This window comes from Poeciliopsis prolifica, unplaced genomic scaffold (assembly GCF_027474105.1).
Source record: "Poeciliopsis prolifica strain line A6 unplaced genomic scaffold, Auburn_PproV2 SCAFFOLD023, whole genome shotgun sequence".
Taxonomy (NCBI): domain Eukaryota; kingdom Metazoa; phylum Chordata; class Actinopteri; order Cyprinodontiformes; family Poeciliidae; genus Poeciliopsis; species Poeciliopsis prolifica.
In genome coordinates this window covers 5,589,912-5,611,290 of record NW_026562398.1, presented here as the reverse complement: position 1 = coordinate 5,611,290, position 21,379 = coordinate 5,589,912, and the positions used below count along the sequence as shown (strand labels likewise).

General features: G+C 37.1%; 2 protein-coding genes across 5 annotated transcripts; both read right to left on the bottom strand.

Annotated features, from left to right (window-relative positions):
* Positions 1–837: 837 nt before the first annotated feature.
* LOC129370303 (protein phosphatase 1 regulatory subunit 12B-like) lies at positions 838–13,886 on the bottom strand. 4 transcript variants are annotated; one of them, XM_055046192.1, is made up of 8 exons: positions 13,230–13,886; positions 9,787–9,803; positions 9,573–9,702; positions 8,604–8,708; positions 8,188–8,238; positions 8,017–8,067; positions 4,641–4,905; positions 838–2,105 (listed from the first exon to the last, which is right to left on the bottom strand). In XM_055046192.1, exons 1-7 carry the CDS (start codon positions 13,329–13,331, stop codon positions 4,771–4,773), a joined length of 591 nt encoding a protein of 196 aa, XP_054902167.1. In that variant the 5' UTR covers positions 13,332–13,886; the 3' UTR covers positions 838–2,105; positions 4,641–4,770. The 4 variants fall into 4 exon arrangements, with proteins under 4 accessions (XP_054902167.1, XP_054902169.1, XP_054902171.1 ...); XM_055046196.1 differs by lacking the exon at positions 4,641–4,905 and adding an exon at positions 7,264–7,330 and having other exon boundaries at positions 2,013–2,105; XM_055046195.1 differs by lacking the exon at positions 4,641–4,905 and adding an exon at positions 7,264–7,333 and having other exon boundaries at positions 2,013–2,105; positions 13,230–13,885.
* A 3,048-nt stretch (positions 13,887–16,934) lies between these two features.
* Positions 16,935–21,274, bottom strand: LOC129370452 (protein phosphatase 1 regulatory subunit 12A-like). Its single transcript, XM_055046466.1, has 6 exons — positions 21,193–21,274; positions 20,276–20,366; positions 19,989–20,189; positions 19,818–19,911; positions 17,770–17,885; positions 16,935–17,027 (listed from the first exon to the last, which is right to left on the bottom strand). The coding sequence occupies exons 1-6, from the start codon at positions 21,210–21,212 to the stop codon at positions 16,935–16,937; spliced, it is 615 nt and encodes a 204-aa protein (XP_054902441.1). The 5' UTR covers positions 21,213–21,274.
* Positions 21,275–21,379: the final 105 nt, after the last annotated feature.

The following is a 21,379-nucleotide window of genomic DNA, read 5'->3' as shown; positions in this document are numbered from 1 at the left end:
TTATGTGTTGCCAGTTCTGTAAAAACAAATAGGAAATAAAGGCCTTTTAATAACCATGAGTTGTATGTGTTTACTATGTAATATATTTTTTTATCTCACAAAAGCACATGATCTTTTGATGTTTTCTTTGGTTACACTATTCCATATCAAGCTTTTAAGCCATTTAAAGTAGAGAAGCAACACAAGCAGAAGCAACACAGCTCCATTTATGTTACCATTAACTCTGACCATCTCCCCCATCAATGTTGAAGAAAACTATACATCCTATCCAATCTGTTCTTAATACATATTCATAGCAGATCCTTTTTTTCTTGTGTGGTGTGTGACAGATATTGTCCGATCAGAAACTGGAAGTGGTTCCTATACAGACATGCTACAACCCAATTGGTTCTTCCCAGTAGTGCGAATGAAGAATGAAAAGTTCCAGCAAGAAAGAACTTTATTCTTAGCCTAGAATAAAAGAACAATCTTCTCTGTTCTTATGGAGTATGTACTTTTCCACATTGGCCTATCATTGAATAAGAAAGAAAAACCCTTTAATGTTATTCAAACAATACATGAAACAGTGAATAATGTGTGTAGTTGTTTAGATATAAAATTCAGACCATTTCTGCCATATTTACTAACCTGAAGATTATTAGTAAATATGACAGACCAAAGTCGAATCTAAATAAGGTGGACCCTTTGTTGAGAGTTAGGGTTAGTAAAATTGTCTGTGTTATGCATAAATGCAGTAAATAAAATGAATGGAAGTCGATAATACAAACCATAAACTGCATAAACTTTTAAAAACACAACTTCAGTCAATATGGCCTTCAGATATATAACACAAGCAAATAGTTTTGCAAGGTTTTTATTTCCTGTGAGGGTCAGTTACAAAACAATCCAATTTATCCTCTGAGTATAAATGTTGTGAATTTCTCTTGCAAACCTGAAACCCCTGCTTTAGACAATCTGGTAACTCACAGTTAAAGATGTGACAATTCTGATTAAAAAATGAAAATTTTAATAAAATTGGAATGAAGCTTCAGATTAAAAAAATAAGCAGTTGCTTTAGCAATTCAGAAACATTTTATTGGGCAATGAGTTTGTTTGGTTTTAGAATGTCATGGTTTTAAAATTCATTTATTATTTCAAACAAGGAGGGCCTCTTCTGCAGCCCAATCAATACAAACAAAAGTGTGTTTCTCCAAAGGATAACATGTGAACACAGAGTACAAATAAAATACATATATTTTTTATATTAATACATTGTAATAAATACATTTAAATCAGTCTTTCATCTTTATTTACAGAAATACCTCCTTAGTCTTTAGTTTTTTCAACATTTTATATGGATAGTAATAAGCACGTCTGATTCATGGGTTTTTATGTATTCTGGTGAAAACAAAATATTTTTGTGACTTGTTTTTTTCTTTGTGATGAAGATATAAATGTAAATAAAACATTTGTAGGCCACTGAACTGTCCTTCATCTGGATGATGCATCAAAAAACATGTGGCTAGAACCTAGCCACAATGTTTTATCTTTCAGGTATTGCTCTTATTTTTGAGAAAAAAAAACACAATTCAATTGGGGAGTAAATATAAAGAATGTATTCTCAAGTCCATTGGTATGTTCCAGTAAATCATCAAATCTTATAGATTATGTAAGCATTATTAAAACCATATGCTGCAAATAGTACTAACAAAAGTGAAGCAACAGTGTGATATCACACAGTATAGGAAAAGTTCAAAGGTATTTCTATGTTTTCAGAGACACTGCAGTCCAAATAGCACACCTGTTCCCTTGTTTGTGGATGTGAAAAGTACTATATGCTATAAATAATATATACTATGTAATATTAGAAAATATTGCAAGGTGAGAAAACTGAAGTGTCTGCTCAACACACCATGTCTATAAGAGCTTCAAAAGTGGCCTATCAATAACTGATAGAGGAGGTAAAACGTGGGACCTTGTGAATAATTAAACTGCTGAATCAAGGTCGGGGCACAAGAACAAGAACTTCAGACATCTTTTCACTTTGACAGTTTGCTGATTACTCGAATGAGAGCTCCGTTCTCATCCTTTAGCCTCTGGTTGTCTGACTTGAGTTCGGTTAGGACCTGCAGAAAGGAAAAGGAAAGGCACAAAATTAGAAAATGCCTCGTTTACCTTGTGCCTATTTGGAAGCTAATATTGGTAGCTACTGAACACGTTTGTGATATAAAGCATCAAGTATTGCAATGGCCAATTTGTCAGTATTTCAAATTCAGTAAGAAACGCTCTAGGAGTATTAACAAGTGTTAACAAGCAAAAGGTTTTACCAAAATCTGAGAATAGATAATGACAGCATACTTAGAAGTTGATCATGCAGTGAGAAGTGAGACAACAGTATGCAGAGAGACGGAGTATGAAATACTCATTAACAAAAGTGAGAAAAGGTCAAGTTTCTAAATCTTAGCCTAATGAGGGACTTTGACTGAAAACATCTACTCTTCAAAATATATTCTCCTTACAGGAGACAAATAATCTATTGATTATGCAACACGACACATATCTGAAATCAGCGAGGGGTTGGGAAGGGCCCCTCTGTCCACCCCAGAGAGTCACGTTCAATTCATAAAAATGCATGTTGTCATTTCCATTTAAGAAATAACTACAAACCCCCCAAAATAAAGACATTCTACACACATGTATATATGTGCATGTACACATATATTTATAAATATATATATAATGAGCTGATCTGTCCAGGGCAACACTACCACTGAACACACCTGTGGAGTTCATGCAAATGTTTTGCCCCTTAAAGCTGGATTCAGTTTTTTTAAATACTTAAATACTTAAACCTTGAATAAATAAAACATTGAATTTTTGAATGATAATTCAATTTCAGTCAGATGATTTGTGATAAAGTAATTTCCCCCTAAAACTAATAACTGGTTGTGTCACAATTGTATTAACTGTCAAAATCTTTGCAGAATTTTGTGGTTCAGTTTCATATTCTGTTTAGGGTCATACTACAACATATCAATTAGACTTGAGTGTAGAATTTGACAAGGGTACCTCGCAACCATATTTTTTTTCCAGTTTTTCTGAGTTGGACTTGCTGGTGTGGTTTGTATCAGTTTCAGTCCTGTAACTGAAGAGCATCTGACCATTAGTCACACACACTGAAGGACAAAAATTTTCTTTCAGATTTATTTGGTGGGGAGAAGAATTTATTTTTCCAAAAGAAAGCTATCTGATACGATTGTTATGTTTGTGTTAATACTTTTGTCTTAATATGCACCAGACAGAATACCTGCCCCAGGACCTTTGGGGAAATATTCTACTTTTAGAAAAGTTCGGCACACTGATTTTTGGCAAATGCGAGGTGACCCTTAGAGTTATTTTTGGGTAAACACAGTGGTTTGGGGCCTGGAACTTTCCCATGGATGTACTTTTTTTCCTCAGTCTCTTTGTTATTGTCGACTCATGAGCACTGACCTCCAATGAGGTAAGTGAGGCCTGCGGTGCTTTAGATGTTGTTCAGGGTTTTTTAGGGACTTGCTGAATGAGTCACTAGTTCTGTCTTGGAACAACAAATCCCTCCTGTGACAGTTCAACACTGCTCCATGTTTATTTGCTTCTTTTGGTTTTCACTGTGGTTTACTGGAGTGTCAAAGACATGTTATTTGACAGCTGCTAGTTAAATTATTTCTTGATTATAGGTCTGGCATCAATTTCCTGGATGTGCCCAGTGAAGCAAAACTCACCTTTCCTAAATATTTGGCTATTAATGGAGTTATTTTATGATCAACCAAGGGGGCAATTATATTTTCATATAAGGTCAGGTTAATTTGGATAGCTTTGTCCCATAATAGATTGCAGGTTCAAGACAAAGTTGTGTCACAACAACAAAAAAAGTCAAAGTGGACTAAAAGAATGCTAACTGTTAAACATCTGCCAAATTTAGATGAATCAATGTGATTAGTAAACTTGTGTGCAGTTCATACAGCAAAATGTCAACTGCACACAGTCAGATAAACTATCTGGTAGAAAAGTAAGAGTACAAATATAACATCCAGTTAAATTTGTATGTTCTCTTTATAAACAATATGCACAAAAATGCTACAGCTTGAACCAAGTTAAGTCTATCTTTGGTTAAGGGTGCTCATGGGTTGTTCCTTCTTGTCAAGCAGACTTGCCCTCAGGAGAAGATTACAGCTTCAAATAATCATTATCATTATCAATCCAGCGACCCACTGATGACTTAATGATAATGAATGAGTGTGTGATATGAAGCTTTCCTATAAATTACAACCTTTTAACCTAAGCTGTAATTTGCCAAAAAAAAGTATGCCCACTACAGTGATGTGCAAAACTAAGGAAAGCCAAATAAAATGCAGTGCTTGTATTGATTAGACTCCCAATCGTAAATATCCTGCAAACATCAACAAATGCTCTTCAAGCTTTCCAGACCAGTTGTATTGGGAGACCAGTTGTGTGCACAAGCAACACAAAGCAAATTTTGTTTTAGTCATTTTAAATTAGTATGAATCTAAATACACTCATGTTAATAACAAATATGGCAGAAAGTTGCCATTTAATGCTATAAAGAAGACTGGGTGAAAAAGAAAGCATGCAAAACAGCAATCATCCAAAGGGGACGGGACCTGCCTGAGGGGAGGACAGCAGAATGAGGGGTGAAAGCTGTGACAGCTTCAGAAGGAAAGAGAAGTGTAAAAGTTAAACAGCGCAGGAAGGAGACAGCAGGGAGGAAATTAGGCCAGACGATTCCAAGGATCAGAGGTCCTCTGTCTCCGGCATGGAGGCTGTTTCAGAGAGGCGAGTGAGGACACGCAGCATGGCTCTGTTTTCAGCCAGGAGACACTCGTTGACTCTCCTCAAAGCCTGGACCTGGGCCAGGGCAGGGAAAGCCTGCATACATGGGGAGAGAGATATAGAAAGGAGCAGGCAGAGAAAGCAGACGGGAAGCAAAAAGCAGAAAGAAACACGAACAGTGGCAGGGTCCCTGTCTACTCATACAAGCACGCATACACGGAGGAAATGAGGTCAGCTCAGCTGCAGAACTTGCTTAAAAAAACTGACAAGAACAAATATTTACACACGAGGGATCATTTGAAAAAAAGTATAGCAAAGCTAAACCATGCAAGAGAAATTATGTACTGTTTCAAACTGACCTTAAATTGCTCAGTGAAATTCAGAAAACTCACTCTCTAGGCCTTTGTACAAGGGCTCAGTGAATAAAACTAATCAGCAGTGTAATGAATCATCTCCCTCTTTATTGTTGGCCTGGTTTCTTGAGGTTAACCTCAATGTGGTTTGAAAGAAATGTCTATGGTTTGACACTAAGCCCGTGGGCAAACCACGCAAGTGAGACAGATGGAGTCAATGGAAATCTACAACACTCACTCTGACAAATTGCTATCGATTTCATCATGTGATCCCCAGACAAGTTACAAAAAAAAAAAAAAAAAAAAAAAAAACCTAGGCCACCCAGAAACAAAATTGTTTGTTTACATTAAAGCCCCGACTACTTCAAATAACACTAAACAGACTCATAAACCTAATTCAAAACAGTCTGGTTTTAGAGCTTAACAGCTCAAGCATATAATGTTCTCCTGGCATTAGAACAAACCATTTCAGCTTTTGGCTAGCTTTCCAAGTCTTTGGCATAACAGGAGGAAAAAGTCAGAGTGAGGTGAGAATATGTAATGACCAGCATCCCTTGTCCATACTGTTAAAATTCAGACCTTTGATACTGAGTAAGCAAGATCAAGACTCTCAGGTTCCCCAGATTCTTCTGATTATGTCAAAAATAATTTAGGTTTTCTGCAAGAATTTAAAGACACAGTGAAGTTTTTGTTTTGTAAAGTAGGAATGATCAGAGTTGAAACTCTTTCACTTTTAGAGCTTAGAACGACCAATAGTGTAACCTTATTCTAAAAAAAAGAACAAAACTAAAGAAGATAGAAATGTGTGGGTCAGTAACGGCAAGGAGCACAGCAGCCTCAGGAATTTGGACACTGACTGGCAACTTATGCTGTTTTATTTATGTTTTAAGCTGCACACACTTGCAGTGCGTGCACACACGTAAGATTTTCCTATACAGAACCTAGACCTCTGCAAGTTTATTTTTATTTCACATTTATTTCTGTTTATTTCAATAATTATAGCTTACAGCTAATGAAAACCAAAAACACAATTCTTCAGATTAGTAATAAAAACGTAACAAAACCAAAAAAATAAAATTTTTTACTACAAAAGTGTGCTTTTATGACCTTCACAGTCATGGGAAAGACTTCTTGTTACAGTCATCCAAGCAGGCTATGCAAGAGGTTAAGCAACAAATCATTATTGTGAAAGAATCTGGGTGTCTATGGAGTACTTTATCTGAGCATAGTGATATGAAATTCAGTAAAAGACAAAACTGTGGTTGTAATGGTACCCGAGCAACAGCTTTGAGTTACAGCTGTTACATTTCTTTATTTATTTATTTTTGAACCAGACAACTCAGTAGTGAACCTCTTTTTAGGTGGAAATAAATTTACCCTGGGACCATGATTTATTTGGAAATCATGGTCCCAGGGTGTGAGGGAAGAAAGGAAATGAATCCAAGCTGCTTCAGGCTCATTGAATAGTATCCACTGCCAATGATCATCCAGGGAGCTTTGTTATGTGCTGCTGCAGGTCTACTGGGTTCTGTCAAGTCAAAACGCAGGGACTACTTCTATCCACACTGCCAAAAGCACCAACACCTGGTTAAATGACCATTATAAAACTTGTCTGACTTTGACATCATAGAGAAGATAAAAAGGACCAAGAGAAGCATGAAAGACACCAGGAGCTAAAAATGCAGATGAGTTAGAAGACATTGTTTCTTTAACACTTCTGCACAAACTGCCATAATCATCAAATTGTACAGAAATACATGCTTAAAGTGATGTTCTGATTTGTTAAGTTGCTCTTCTATGAACAAGTTGGAGATGTTACTTTTTAGGTGCTGCTTATTGAAGCTGAGCAGTTCCCCCTTGTGGTTGGAAGACTTGCAGCTCGCTTCGGTGTGAATAAATAGCTGTGACAGAGGTGCAAACTAGAGTGGCTGACTGAGGTGCTTCAGAGCAAACGTTGTGCCTCTCAAACAGTGAAGTTCTTATACAGTAAGTAAGACAACTTGTCCAAGTGTGTGTGCATGCCCCAATGCTTGGCAAAAGCAGAATGTGTGAGGTGACGGATGGGTTTTGATCACTCATCAACATCAGGGCGAGCACTCACCATACCACCTCCCTGAGAAAGCCCCTTCTCAGGGCTGGTACCCACAGCGGAAGCGCAGTGGGGGTGTCTGCTGAGGGGAACCAGGATGACACTTGGGTAAAACATCAGGTGCTTCCATCTCAGACGGCTCCTTGCTACATTTTTACCATTCTTTGCTCAAATGTGATTTTTCTAATTTCTAGCCATGACTTTAAATATTTATAACAGGAAAGTGATTCAAAGTTTAATAACACATGTATTTGATTTTAAGTAGAAATTCAAATCCTTTGTCTGTGTACACTCAGGCTTGCCGTTGCCTGTGTTTCTGTGTCAGGCAGAGTGCACTCTGGAATGTCTCACAAAAGAAAGTCTTTTGCTGTTGGACGAATTTTGGTATTCGGATGGAACTAGGTCACAATGTTCACCCCAACAGTCGGAGAATTGGAGCAGGAAAGCTGCAACACAAGGCAGAAAGTAGCCCAGCATAACAGTGTGGCTAATGAGCCTGGAGCATTAACCTTCTCCTCCCCTTGACTTCAAACCCACCTGGCCGACCACAGGATCTACAGAGGGCTATCTGTGCATTATGCTCTGGGAAAACTATTTACAAGCAGTCTTTAGATGCAGTGGAAGCAGCTTTGCTTGAGCTGTGTACTGTCAAGGACTGTTAGTTAAGGTTTTTGGCGAAAACATCACACACCATGTATCTGAGACAAAATAATTGCCATATAATCCCAGGGTGGGTGCACAACATTTACTGATGCCAGGACTAACCTTTATTTCCTCCTCCATGTCTGTGACTCTTTTGTCCAGTGCTTGTTTTTCCTGGATGTCATAAAGAAATTAAATACAGGGATGCTGAAGGAGGGGAAGCCATAAAAATATCAGGATGTTCACTCATTTAGTGATATACCATGATGAATTTAAATAGCATGAGTTACTTACCCTTTTCTCCGTTTCAAGAACAGTGGATCGCTCTGACATTCTGTCCTGCCTCTGTAAGTTAGAAAAGCGGTTGTCAAAAGAGAAAGATCCCTAAAGAATTTTGGCTTAATCAATCAGAGTGGTAAGAAAGTCCCATCCAGCGGTATTGTCTATACCGGCGTGTCCTTGCAGAGCTGCAGGATGCCTATTTCTAGAAGTCATTGACTAAGAAGAATGCAGACCCTGCACATGTTGCCAGTTCACCACAGGACAGATAACCATTAAGAAAGTGACCAGTTAGTCTAACAGTCATGACTATGGCATTATTGGGAAATATGTGATGGGACCTTTTTTTCCATTTTCATTTTCCATTTCAATTTTGTTTCCATTTCCTGACGTGTCTTCTCAAATTATTTCAAAACTTGAAATATTGATACCTGAGCAACTTTCTCCAGTTGGGAGCGAATCTTCACCAACTCTTGTTTGCTGTCCTGAAGTCTGGACTTGAGTCTTTCATTTTCTTGCAAAGCTTCTGTGTACATCTACAACAAAAAAGGAAACAGATTACATGTTATTAAACTTTTAATCACTTTTGTATTAAAAACACAAATTCAGCTGAGCAGCTAAAAAAGGGGGAATAAACATAACAAAAGACAGATTAGAAAAAAATAGAACTTTTCAAATCATCTCAAACAGAAAAAAAAAATGCTGCAGTTTTCAAACAATAAAGTTTACAAGTATCTTTACTTCCCTTACCAACCTCCTCTGTATGCATAGTGGCAACATAAACTGGGGTTCTTGTCCACCCTTGTTCATTACAGTTGCAGAGTTGTTTAACGATTTAAAAATTGTTCAAACCTTGTTTCTACAAGTGGACACTGTAATATATCAATTTTGATATATTGAGCACTTTCTATGAAGAGCAACATAGGTCTGACTTGCTTGCACTGGAATGTTTGTAAGTAAGGAAATAAAAATTAGTCATTGAGTGAAATCCAGATGAAATGCCAGAGTGAATGTCTCTGGCATTTAATTAGGGAGGCAAAAATTATATTACTTGTCATTCAAAGTTTATTGCTGAAGCATGACAAAATACAAAAAAAACGCATCTGTAATATACTGTCTTTTAAAAGTACTGTCAGTTTGAGTTCCAGGCCAATTTATGACCCCATTAAACATATATGTTGTATTCTATGTACCTTACATGTGCAAAATATTTTAGAAAATTCACAATAATCACATGCTTTTTCTTAGTATTTCTTTTAGGTCCAATTAGATTTCACAGTGATTTAAAAATGAAGGCCTTGATATAAGGTGTGGGCGGTCAGGCTATGTTCAAAGCACCGGCTTTGAGTCAGTTGAAGGGAAGAAGTGTGTTTGTAACCGAGGCGTGGGTTACTTACTACCTTCTTATAGTCTTTGGCAGTGGAGTCTTGCTCTTGTTTACTCAGAGCCGCCAGCCTCGTCTCTCTCCTTGTGTAAGAACTGGTGCGGCCCATAGGTTTGTCTGTGGCACTTTCTCCAGTGGAATCGTATCTGAAATCAACACAGCTCCATCTCAGTACACAACGGAGCTGTAAGTTATTAAAAGAGCAAAAATTAAAAAAAAAAAATTCTTACCTCGACAGTCTTTCATGCTGGAAAAAATAAAGACATGTCGGTTTGATCAGTCAGAATCACATCATGAGAACAACACAGTGTAAACATTCCTGAAGTGGATCCAGATTTGTTTGTTTGATAGTACTAAACAAAGGGTCAGCAGAGAAATATTTCCCATCGGAGAGAAAAGGAGGACATTAAGGAGGTTTTAGAGTCGAATTATAACTCCATCCTCAGAAGCTCATGGTACCAGAAGGAAATGTGCAGAAGGGACACATAATCCCAAAACTTCTTTAAAATGTTTCACACATGTCATGCCGCCTGAGCCTGGTTGAGCTTTCTAAATTAGGTAACTGCTGCCTCCACAGTGACAGCAGCAGACAGATGACATCATGACATCAGGAGTGAAGTATGACAGACCGCCAACTGACCCTAAACAACTGGCAGATATCAAACTGGCCTGGAAGGTTTGTGCTGTCATGGCTGCCAAGTTCACTGTTGTGACCACATTTGCTTGAGCATGGGGAGAATCTGTGTCAAGTGGCAGATATGTACAGCACCTGGCAAAACCTCATGACTCCTTAACTTCAAATTTAGTGTTTTCCTTTAGAATTGTATGTCAATGATCTACATATAGCAGGACAGAGTTGGGATTTTTATTTTTTTCATCACTTTTACAAAATAACTGGAGCTCAGTCAGATAGGAAGGAGAGTTTGTGAGCAGCAGACCATGTGTAGCCGCCACAGGTTGTAAATTAGATTTGACCATCTTCACAGTCCTTACTGAACAAAACCATCCCCACAGAATGACGCTGCCAATGCAGGTGAAGTTCATAGTTACTGCTGGTTTCTTCCATGCACTTTTTGGATATAGTCTATAAATTTAAATTTTGATCTCTGACCAGAGCACTCTTTTACACATTTCTTTCATCGTCTCAAAAGGAACGTGAAAGGGAGCTTTAATGACTTTGCTTTAATTCTGGTTTTGTTTTGGCCATTTCCATTAAAGCCATTTTTGCTGAATGCAAAACTAATAGTGGTGATGTTGCACTGTGTTTTATCTAGGGATATTAGAGTAAATGTGTCAGAGATCACAATAGTAGCAAAAAATATATATATTGTGAAATTATTTGACTAATAGTTGTGTTTATATATGTCTTTTAACAAATATTTTACACGTCAGTCAGATGTTAACTCATATTTCACAAGGTTACTTTGCTAAAGTATTGCTCCAATCTATGTCAAAGTACCTGTTATCCCAGTTTTCACATTTGCTGAAGCATGAAGATCCTTCGCAAGGAGTCACAGGAGCTGTTCTGCGGCAAGTGTTTACATAACTAAGCCTAACAGCCGCTGCCTGTCCTTATGTGGTCATGTGCTTTTGCACAGTTATCCAGGAAAAGGCAGACTTAAAAGGCCTCAGATGAAAAAGAGCCCAGGAAGAAACTGAGAACACAATTCTACTTTCCTTTTCTCTCTCATCTGTGTAAGAACAGGAAGACTTCTCGATCAGACTTGGCATTCATACATTAATCAACAGAGGTGACTGGATCCCTCGTACTGAGAATATATCATCACAAAATCTTCATGTAGGGTTATGAACCAGACTTCATTCCTGAGGGCGTACTACTATATTTCACATTAAATGATCTGTAAATTGGCTAAATCAATTATCAATTTCCCCAAACTTATGTCCTAAACTAACTTCTAGGAATGTTCAAAAGAGAATTAGCAGCTTATTTTCCCAACTAGACTTTAGATTTCAATAGAATACCTGATAAGGGTTTTCAACTTGGAGTTGAAAATTTTGTTCTCTTAGTGGATTATATTAATCTGAATTATTCAACTAAGAAAATAAATGAATAACAACAGTGATTTCTCTCTTCTTTTATAATATGGAGAAATAAAAACAAAATGTTATTGCAAAATGTTAAAAAAAGTTTTTAAGTGTGGTGGCACTTTGAAACTTTAGCTTTTAGCTATTTATTATAAAAACCATTGCAAACAACTGCCACAACTAACTGGGCATTATTTAGAGACAGGTTCAGCCAAGAAAGTTCAGAACTAAAGAACATCTTAGCTTAGAGAGAATTTACATATCAGCTTTTCAAATTATTTCAAAGCAGACTGTTTTTATTTATCTGATGTCCCCTTTTTTACAGTCTTGTGCAATTTAAAAGAAAAAAATCTTCATAGTTACACAGGTGACACTCCCTGTCACACTATTTCTCATTTGCGTTGTTGTTCATTTGCATAGAAAAATAAGCACTTCTACAAATAATACTCCAGCATCATCTTTCTATGCATCTCATACTGTATACTGTATACTGCAGCACTTTATCACCAGCAAGGATTAGATCTAAAAAGTCATTTTAAATTGAGTAGTCTTTTAATATAGTGATAAACATTGTATCTTCCATTCAGATTTAGTGGATTTCTTTAAATTAAAGATAAGCTCAAACTCAATTTCACAAATGCTTCATGCATTTGATTAAAAAAATCATTGTTGCTGTTTGTGGATGTCAGCCAAATGGTCAACAGCAGGCAGCAGTGCTAACACTTGTTTGTTTGTGCTCATGTTGATCCCTAACTATAGTGCATTAAATTTTACTGAACCTATCGAAACTCTTAGCAATGTATAGCAAGCGCTATAATTATCAATCTATCACTTCCCCTCTGCACTTTCCCTTCCCGCAAAAAGTTCTGCCATTTTAGACAAAGCTGACATCATGGAAAACTAGGGTCTGTGTTTTACCAGGGACAAAGCAGGAAGGAATGACACTTCCATAAAAGAAAGCAGAATCCTCTCGGGAGTCACAACAAGTACTTTTGGCAACCATGCAACAACAAGAACGTCTGCAGCGTTGCATGATGTTCCTGTATACATTTCTAGATAGACAGAATCACATTGTGTCTCTTTTTCCTTCTTCCTACTTTTTTTTAAATGTCTGTGTCACACAGACTCCAGCTGACATAAACACAACAGTTAAACTACGCCCAGGAGAATAGGCCACTTAAAACAGAAAAAAAGCAACAGGAAATTACAGAAGAAATTCTTCAGTCCTACAACCTTTTCCAGAAAACAGGATCAGACTGCTTCAGAATAAAATATTTGCCTCTCTTTCACAGGTTTGATACATAAGCTGTAAAAAGTAGCTGATTATGACATACCATGTTAAGTGCTGATTCACGCCAATGTAATACTAATCCAGTTAATTTCTAGTCACAGGTGAAATTTAAAGCGACTTAGTGTATTAGTACTTAAAGTATGAGAGAGAAATAGATAAAACTACTGATAATGCACTGAAATTAAATCAAGTTAACAAATAAATGTGCAGTAGATTATTGCAAATATCTTGATATTTCCAAGAACGAAAATAACTGAGATGAAAATGTAAAAAAACCCAGAAAAGATTTAATCTAACATGTTTCAAATGAAGAATTTCTTAGAAAGAGAAGCTTACTCTGTAGTTTTTGTCTGTATAGGATGGAGAAGATGGTGGTGAATCTGTCACTGACTTCCTGGTGCGGGTCAGGTCTTTGGTGCGAGGGTAATAGGATGACATCTTCTGCTTCTACCCTTAACAGGCAGGTACACTTCAACTTTAACACTCGCTGAAGGCCGGTCAGTAGATAACAGACACGATGATTCCCTCAGGCAACAGAGCAACAGGAGTCCATGACACTGCTCCAGGAAAATCCTTTGCAACAGGTGTTGGAGAGTGTCTACACGTGGTGTTCCAGTCCACTTTAAAGCTCCGATACGAGCCTGAACGACAGCTACGTTTGGAGAAATTTTCAGATTTCTGGGTTTTTATTTTCTTTACTGGTGATTAGATTAATCAAACAAGCAATCGCTCCAGATGGAAAAAAAAAAAAGGAAAACAGCTATTTAGTCAGGACATCAAGCACAAAATGCTTTCTTGTCTTCTTGTTGAAGACTTTTAGAAAATTCACCAAAAAAAAAAGAATCTTAAAGTAAATAACTGTGCAGTGCTGTCTCTTCCTGGCTTTCCCAAAGTTATACCCATCTCTCTCCCTCTCATGCTTTTTCTTTCCCTTCTCCCTTCTCTCTCTCTGTTTGGCCACCCCCTCGTCTAACCCCAGCCCCCTGCTTCTCCCTGCTCTTTTCAGCTTTGGCAGCTCTCTGTGGCAGTCGGCCAGAGAGGTTCTGGCTGCTGCGGACAAACTCAGCAGTGGGGGCTAAAAATTGTCCACTGATGTGAATGGGGATAAGAGTGTAGGTGGAGCACAAGGCCAGACGCAGGAGGGGGCTGCAGCAGCTTGTGTTCCTCTATAAAGGGTTACCACTACCTGAGGAGCCATCAGCAGCTTGGAGGTGCTGAGTACATGCCTGCTCTGCACATGGAGAGTGGTTGTTGGTTGTCCATGTGTTCCATGATGTTAACACAAAGCAGTCAAAACATGTCTCTTCCTCATAAAATATGCCTAACCAAAGGCCGAAAGCTGTAAAGAAAAAAAACAGCGCTGACTTTATTTTTACAGTTCAGTTTTAAATTCAGCTTGGATGAAACATAAACACTGTTCTGTCTTGGGAACAATAACTTCAATGCATAAATAGTAAGTAATTATGTTTTCTCAAAGATTATTGAAAAAGCGGAGTGCCAAACATTACTTATCTTTCATTAAATAAGATGTTTTTAGTGCTTCTCTCTTAGTTTATTAATCTGATGTACTGGAAAAAGTGGACAAAACTATTTGATACCCTTCTAGATTAGATACATAATTTATCAGACCAGGACTGCTCTATGTCATTTGGCAATTAAAAATATAATCAATCACATTTGTGGTTCCTCAAGGCTTCAGTCTTTGCCCACTTATATCCATGACAGATGCTCTAATTTAGCTCTGGGGACATGTTAATGTCACTATCTTCAGCTCTGTTCCTATATTTTCCTGAAATATGTTTAAATTCTCCTATGACTGGTGCTGTACAAATACAGTTGCTGTCCATGTTTTGCAGTCTTTCCAGGAGTTATGTGGGGCAACATGTGGCGTTCTCATGATTTAGTCAGGAGCTTGTTTATAGTCTAGCTCTGCTTAAAGATTAAAAGCATCGTAGTAAAGCTACAGTTTCCAATCCAACTTTTTCTGACAGAACTATTAGACCTGCACTACAATAAAACTTGGACTAATTCAGTTTCATCTGTTTCAAATAAACAAGTAGCCACTACTATTTTGTTTTAGTTCACACTAAATGGCTGTGTATTTTGATTAGCTTCTCTTTAAAATTGCGATTCAGGTGCTTGAACAGCAGTGCATGTACCTTGCAACTGATTGATATCAAGATTTCTCCTAGTATCACTAATGCTATTAATACCGCTGTAACTTCTAGATAAGACGTGAACCATGGTATTAGGTAGTCTCTATCCACAATTTCTTTGGATTCTCATGTGTAAGCACAACATTTTTCTAGGCCAAGGAAAAACAATTGGTCATCCTAACAGGCATGATTCATTAACTCTAGCAGTCCAGGTTAGTTGGAAAGAGTTCTCCTCTACACTTTAATTAACAAAAACTGTTTGTAAAGAATAAAAAAGAGGCAGGAAGCTGTCTTTGTGCCAAGTACTTTGCAAGAAAGCCAACTGAATGCTTCATAAAATAAAAAGTCTGTGCTGCTTTCTCACTCTTCCCCTATTTTTGATGAATCCATATCACTCCTCCTTTTATAGAGAAGTTCACAGCACCTTGCTCTTACTAAAGTCTCTCAACTTTGCTCAGGGGAATTAGATAAGAATTCCGACATGAAATAAACCATCTGAACAAAAACACAAGCTCAGAACAAGAAAACAGAAAGAAGGAGAGAATTGAGAGACAATAGATTTATGCAAGTTCGTAATTTAACAAAGAACATGTAAAGTGACTTTCAGCTGCAGGATGTTGCAATAGCAGTGCATTCCTCTAGAAGGTGAATCAAAAATGGATTAATTCACCTTTATGTGTCTAAAATGAATGTTCAGAGATATAACTAATTAAACTTTTTATTGATCCGCTATGATACAGTGTCATTTTACATGTGATTTAAAATTCCAAGTTTGCGTTTTAGAAAATAAAATAGCAAAAAGTATCAATATCTTCATCAGTCTTTTTTACTGCGCAATAATAACCTGAAAAAAAGTCATACAAAACATCCAGAAAACAGGGGAAAACAGTGGCTCAGATGAATAGAAAAGGTTAAGTCCATTTAATAATTAGTGAGAGACAAAGTACGTGAAGTTAATTTAAAGATGATAAACTTTGTCTTTAGTCATTTAAATATGTAGCTGCTCTTATTTTATAACAAACAACATAAATGCGACAAAAAAGTTGTTTGTTTTATCAGAGGCCCCTTTAAAATATTCAGGCACCTATGATAAATGCAGTGAACTATTTAATATTTTATAAAATATAATATCTAATATTTCATTAAATATTCTATTAAAATAGAATATTTAGTCAACAAGAATATACTTCATTAACTAAATTGACTGTGAGGCATTGAAATTCACTGGAAGTTGTGCTGGAATCTTGTCTTGAAATTATATTGAATTGTCTCTTGTCTGAAACAGCTTTAGCATATTTTCTTCACTTTATACAACCTTTGAAACTTAGTGATGACAATAAACTGAGCACTGGAGCAAATGTCATAGTGAAGATTGTGCCACCAGCAAGATCAAATTTCTGTTCTGCCTCCAGGACAGAAATGCTACTGACAGTTGTAAATGCTACTGCACTGCAAGAAGCAGCGACAGGCATATTATTGCTGGCTCTGGGCGTGACTATCGAGCAGCAGAAATCTCTTAGCTGCCCTGCACTGTGCTTGACTTTTCCAGAGTTATTAAATCAGTGGAAAATCTGTTCATATCATCAAAGAGTCATGTGGAGGTTGGCTCTGGTAATAGGCAACCTGTCATAGAACCTCACCGCTCTGGATGATTATCACAGACAGATATAGTTCACTTGGTAATGCTCTCATGTTACCAATAGATCTCTGTTTCAGATTCCAGAAGCTGGGACAGCTGAAGTTCGGAGCTGGACTCAGCTCAAACAAAATACACTTCACATTCATGATGCATTGCATACAAGAAACCCATGCTCAATTTCTTTCTTCAAGAAAATACCAATAAGTATGTGCTGTTGAAAAGCACCACCCACGTCACAGGTTCCAATCACGGCCTGATGACCTTTGCCACGTGTTTTTCCCCTCTCTCATTTTCCACTTTCTTGCCTATCTCCTCTCCAATAAAGGCTGCTTTATTAGACTAAAAAAATGCCAGTGCGTAAAATATCAAAACACATAGGTCTTTTTTTTGTTGCTTTACTTAAATGAACTGGACGTAAGAGAGATAATTCAGTGAAGGTTGTTTCAAGTAAAGTAGGCAGGTGGAGAGAAAACAGTATCAGTCAAAAAGTGAAAGATTGAAATAAAGTAAATCCTTCTGAATCCAAAGCTAAGACCAAACAGAGAGCATCTCAGTTTTGCCCAATAAGGTATGAAATGCTGAGATACCTCGGCCATGTGATGTGAAGAAGCAGAGTGACTTAGAGGGAGTGGGAGGCTGGTTCTCCTGCTATGTTTGCCAACAAGATAATAACCAGCTTTTCTAGTTAGATAAATCTCGGAAAACAGGTTATCTAAATTACGAAAATGTTGCATCACAGATCTAAGAAAATTGTAGCTTTGAAGGAGGATGAAACAGAATATTAGAAGAATGATGGTGATAAAATTTGATTTTTTCAGAATACATTTTGTGTGTCTGTGAAAGAGAAAGAAACATATCCTCGAGAGATTATTAGAAATATTATGTGTTGCAATATTTTGATCACTTATGCAATGACAATCTTTAAGTATTGAAGTACTTTTGGATATTGACATAACAAATATATTAAATGGCTGCTAAAAAATTCTGGAAAAAATATCAAGAAAATCAAATGTACTTGGCTCCATCTAGTGGTAAAACAACACTCAACTCATATTTCTCCTGATGAAGGATTTTCACAAACCTCTGTGCCCTCAGCATCATAGCAGAGGTGTCTTTGCTGGAGCTCCGTAGAAAATGTGAGCTGTGCTGCGTCTTCAACTGGATTCTGGTTTTCATCTCTCCACGTTGTTTCACCAACTGCACATAAAAATGTATTCACAGTATTTCATTCAACAAAATTTTGGGCTCTTGTGAATTTTGTTGTTTGTCTTGCATGCTGTGGATTTGTAGTAACATTAACATGTAGGGCATCCCTTTTTGGGCAGTTGAAATTTGTGCTATCTTAAGTATCTATGAGACATGGAAGTCACAATTTAACAAGAATGTGAGCTTAAGGTAAAATCACTGTCGTAACAAGGCTAGGAAGGAAAACCCGATATTCTGCTCTCCTAGGAGGCATACTTGCAGAATCTTCAAAATAAATCCACCTGGGAAGCATCCTTATCTGGTGCCCCAATCAAAAGCAGTACATGTCTTTGCCCCCGATGATGAAGTTCAGTGTCTTATCGCTGAGATTCATCATTCAGGATCCCAAGAACAGTTGGCAAAACGGTGAGGCTCATTTTGGTGTTTTGTATCCAAGATCTTGTGCTTTCATTCATGATCCATATATCTCATGGGCATAGGTGAGGGTCAGAGGGCCAGAATGTAGACAGTCCAATAAATCAAGAATTTAGCTTTTTGGCTGACCTCATTCTTCACCACCACAACAAAAGGTAGGTCACTACTCATATTCTCCTGCATTATACAGGTCTTAGTGACCATAAGGCTTCACATGTAAATTGGAGGGACAGTTTAGAAGCATATTAAGATCTCGTGTCCTTGTATATCAAAGGCGGCTCCACTGTAGAAAACCTCCTTTCCTGCTCACAGCTAATCGAATTAGCCCCATCATTTTCAAAGTCTACTTTGAAAACAAAGGCACAACACAGAACATTCATTACCTGGCAACAATATACAAGATTAAACTATTAGAAAATGCCTCTTAACAAGAAAGCATAATGAGCAGTCTATGAACAGACAGTTAACTTAGTTAAATTTGTTTCAGAAAAATTTAAAATAAAAGTACTGTACACAAACAGGCTCACAATCTAATGCAAATTAGATTAGCTGCAACGTTTATTGAGCCACAAAAATAGGCCATGATTCCATAATCCTAAAACATGGGCAATGCAGCTTGCTGCAATCTTGTGTGTCTTTTTATGTGTGAGCAATGGATAAAAAGCACTGCAAGTGTTCAGCAAGACACTGCTGGACACTGCAAGACGGTATATGCATTTATGTAGAAGAGCATTATATAAATGCATTTTATCTCCCATCACTGAAATACATTGATTTAGTTTTGGAATGTAAAACCTTGAATTTTCCAGTTGTTCCAATCCAAGAGAAAAATTGAGACAAGAACTGTCAATTATTTTAGACACCTGGAGAACAATCCTACTAAAGCAAACCAAAACCAGCCAAGGTAAAGTTATGTCAGTTAATTTATTTACATCTATCCATCATGTAAACCACTTTGCGTTGTTGTTGAAATGTGCTGTGCAGATAAGCTTGCCTTGCCTTAGATTTGAACCACTGAAAAAGGAGAATGTGATATCAGAGAGCTGGAATTCCTCTATAAATCAATTATAAAAACATTAAACCAAAAGTTGAAAGGAACATGAACATTAAGTAGATTAATTTTTTTAATCTAATTAAATCACAAAGTCAAAAATCCAAATTTGAATATATAAAAGACTGAATAAAATACAATCTTAAATTAGTTATAAATATATATCAAATGTTTGCAGTGAAACATTTATGTGACTGATGTGATTTGACTTTAAATTATCTCTTCAATCCTTTTTTCATAATATCAAATACTGTGAAGGATTTAAGACCTATATGACTGTACAGGTTATCACTTTATCACAAGATATTAATGAAGTTTAAAGAAATGATTACAAATGTTGATTCACTCTTCCTTCCTAATATTGGTCATATAATCATATCATTTAATTTTCCATAAATACTTGTGACTCCTTGTATCATGAAAGAACAGCAAAGTATAAAAAATAACTTCAATCATACCTCTGAAGAAGCTATTGCTTTGACCCTGGTATCCAGATGCAGACAGATTTGGCAGGTTTGGAGATTCTGCAACAGAATTCTCAATGTTTCCCTCCTGAATAAATAAGAAAGTAATGTAAAACTTGTTAAGAAACTCCAAATATATTAAATGTACAAATAATTTCTGGTTACCTTGTCTATTTGGGTCCACTTCAGAGTAAACTCAGACGTTTCTTTAGACTCAGTCAGGCCAGTCTGATCTCCTGTGTCATCTGCAAAGCCTCTTCTCAGACACAGCCTGTTTCCTTGAGTGCTTTCTTCTTCTTTCTCTCTGTCTTGATGAGACAGGCTGTAGCTCATCTGAGCCTCTTTCAGGTCTGTGAGAGTCACACCCTGCGGGATATCCACACAGCTTCGTGTCTGTCAGCAGTCAAACACAATTTATTAAAGCCAGAGCTTGTGAAGCACTTATTTTATACCTGTGTTGACCTGCGAGTTTGCCTGGCATGGCGGGACTTTGCTTTTCTCTGCGATTCTGCTTCTTCATCCTTCACAGGAGCCAGATACGACCTGACAAAACCAAGTAGACAGATGTTGAAGAGAAAGTACAACTGTAGATTGTGCAACATTTTCAGTTTCTTGATGTGCAAAATCTGGAAGAGATATATTCTATAAAACAATACTAACATTAGCAAAACTTCTACAAGTGGATTGTTTTGGTCTATCAATGAGGTTTAAGGTGGAGAAAATGTGAAAAAGATCAAGGAGAAAGTATATCTTTTGGCACAGTAACTATTAGAATGCATCTTTGTGCTGAAAAAATAAGTCTTATTTATTTCTTCATTTAGAAATATATAGTTATCTTTGTAAATTCTGCATAAACTGGGAGCTCAGCATTGACAGCAGCTCTTCGAAGATGAGCACATTATGCGCCAATGACTTCACAGACACTAAAAAAGAGCTGAAAAAGCACAAGCTGCGGTTGTGTTTTACCCACTGAGCATTTAGCCACTCCTCTGCTTCACTTTTACAGTTATTGATTGTTCAGTTCCAGAGTCACCAGGAATCTAAGCAGAGATTTCACAAAGCTGTTCATCAGAGAGAGACCAAAGATATTATTTGAAAGACTAAAAATTATATTTCAAATTTTGGAGGAAATACTGCCCATAGTGTGGAAAACTGCTTCCCTTAAGCTTCAAATTTAGAACAAATTAAGAATGTGCAGCCTTAAGCCAACAATTCTTATTTACAAGAAAATACCATCATCAGTGTAATTACAACATTAAGATAATGAACTTGATGACAAAGAGCTCTAAGCCTTTTAAAAGTCTGAAAGTGAAATTGCTTACATAATAACCCAGGAGTAAAACAAAATGACACACTTTTTGAAACGTACCTGGAAACAAAAGCTTGCATGGTTCCTGTAGAAGGTCAGAGACTAAGGCACAGAGATAGTGCAGCAGTGATGAGAGGGAGAGGCTGGAGAAAATGACTCTCTGCACCAGGCTACACAACGGGGAGAGGGATGGGGAGAGAGGCTTCCTGTCTGGATGATGCATACACAATCAATTTATACTTTCTAA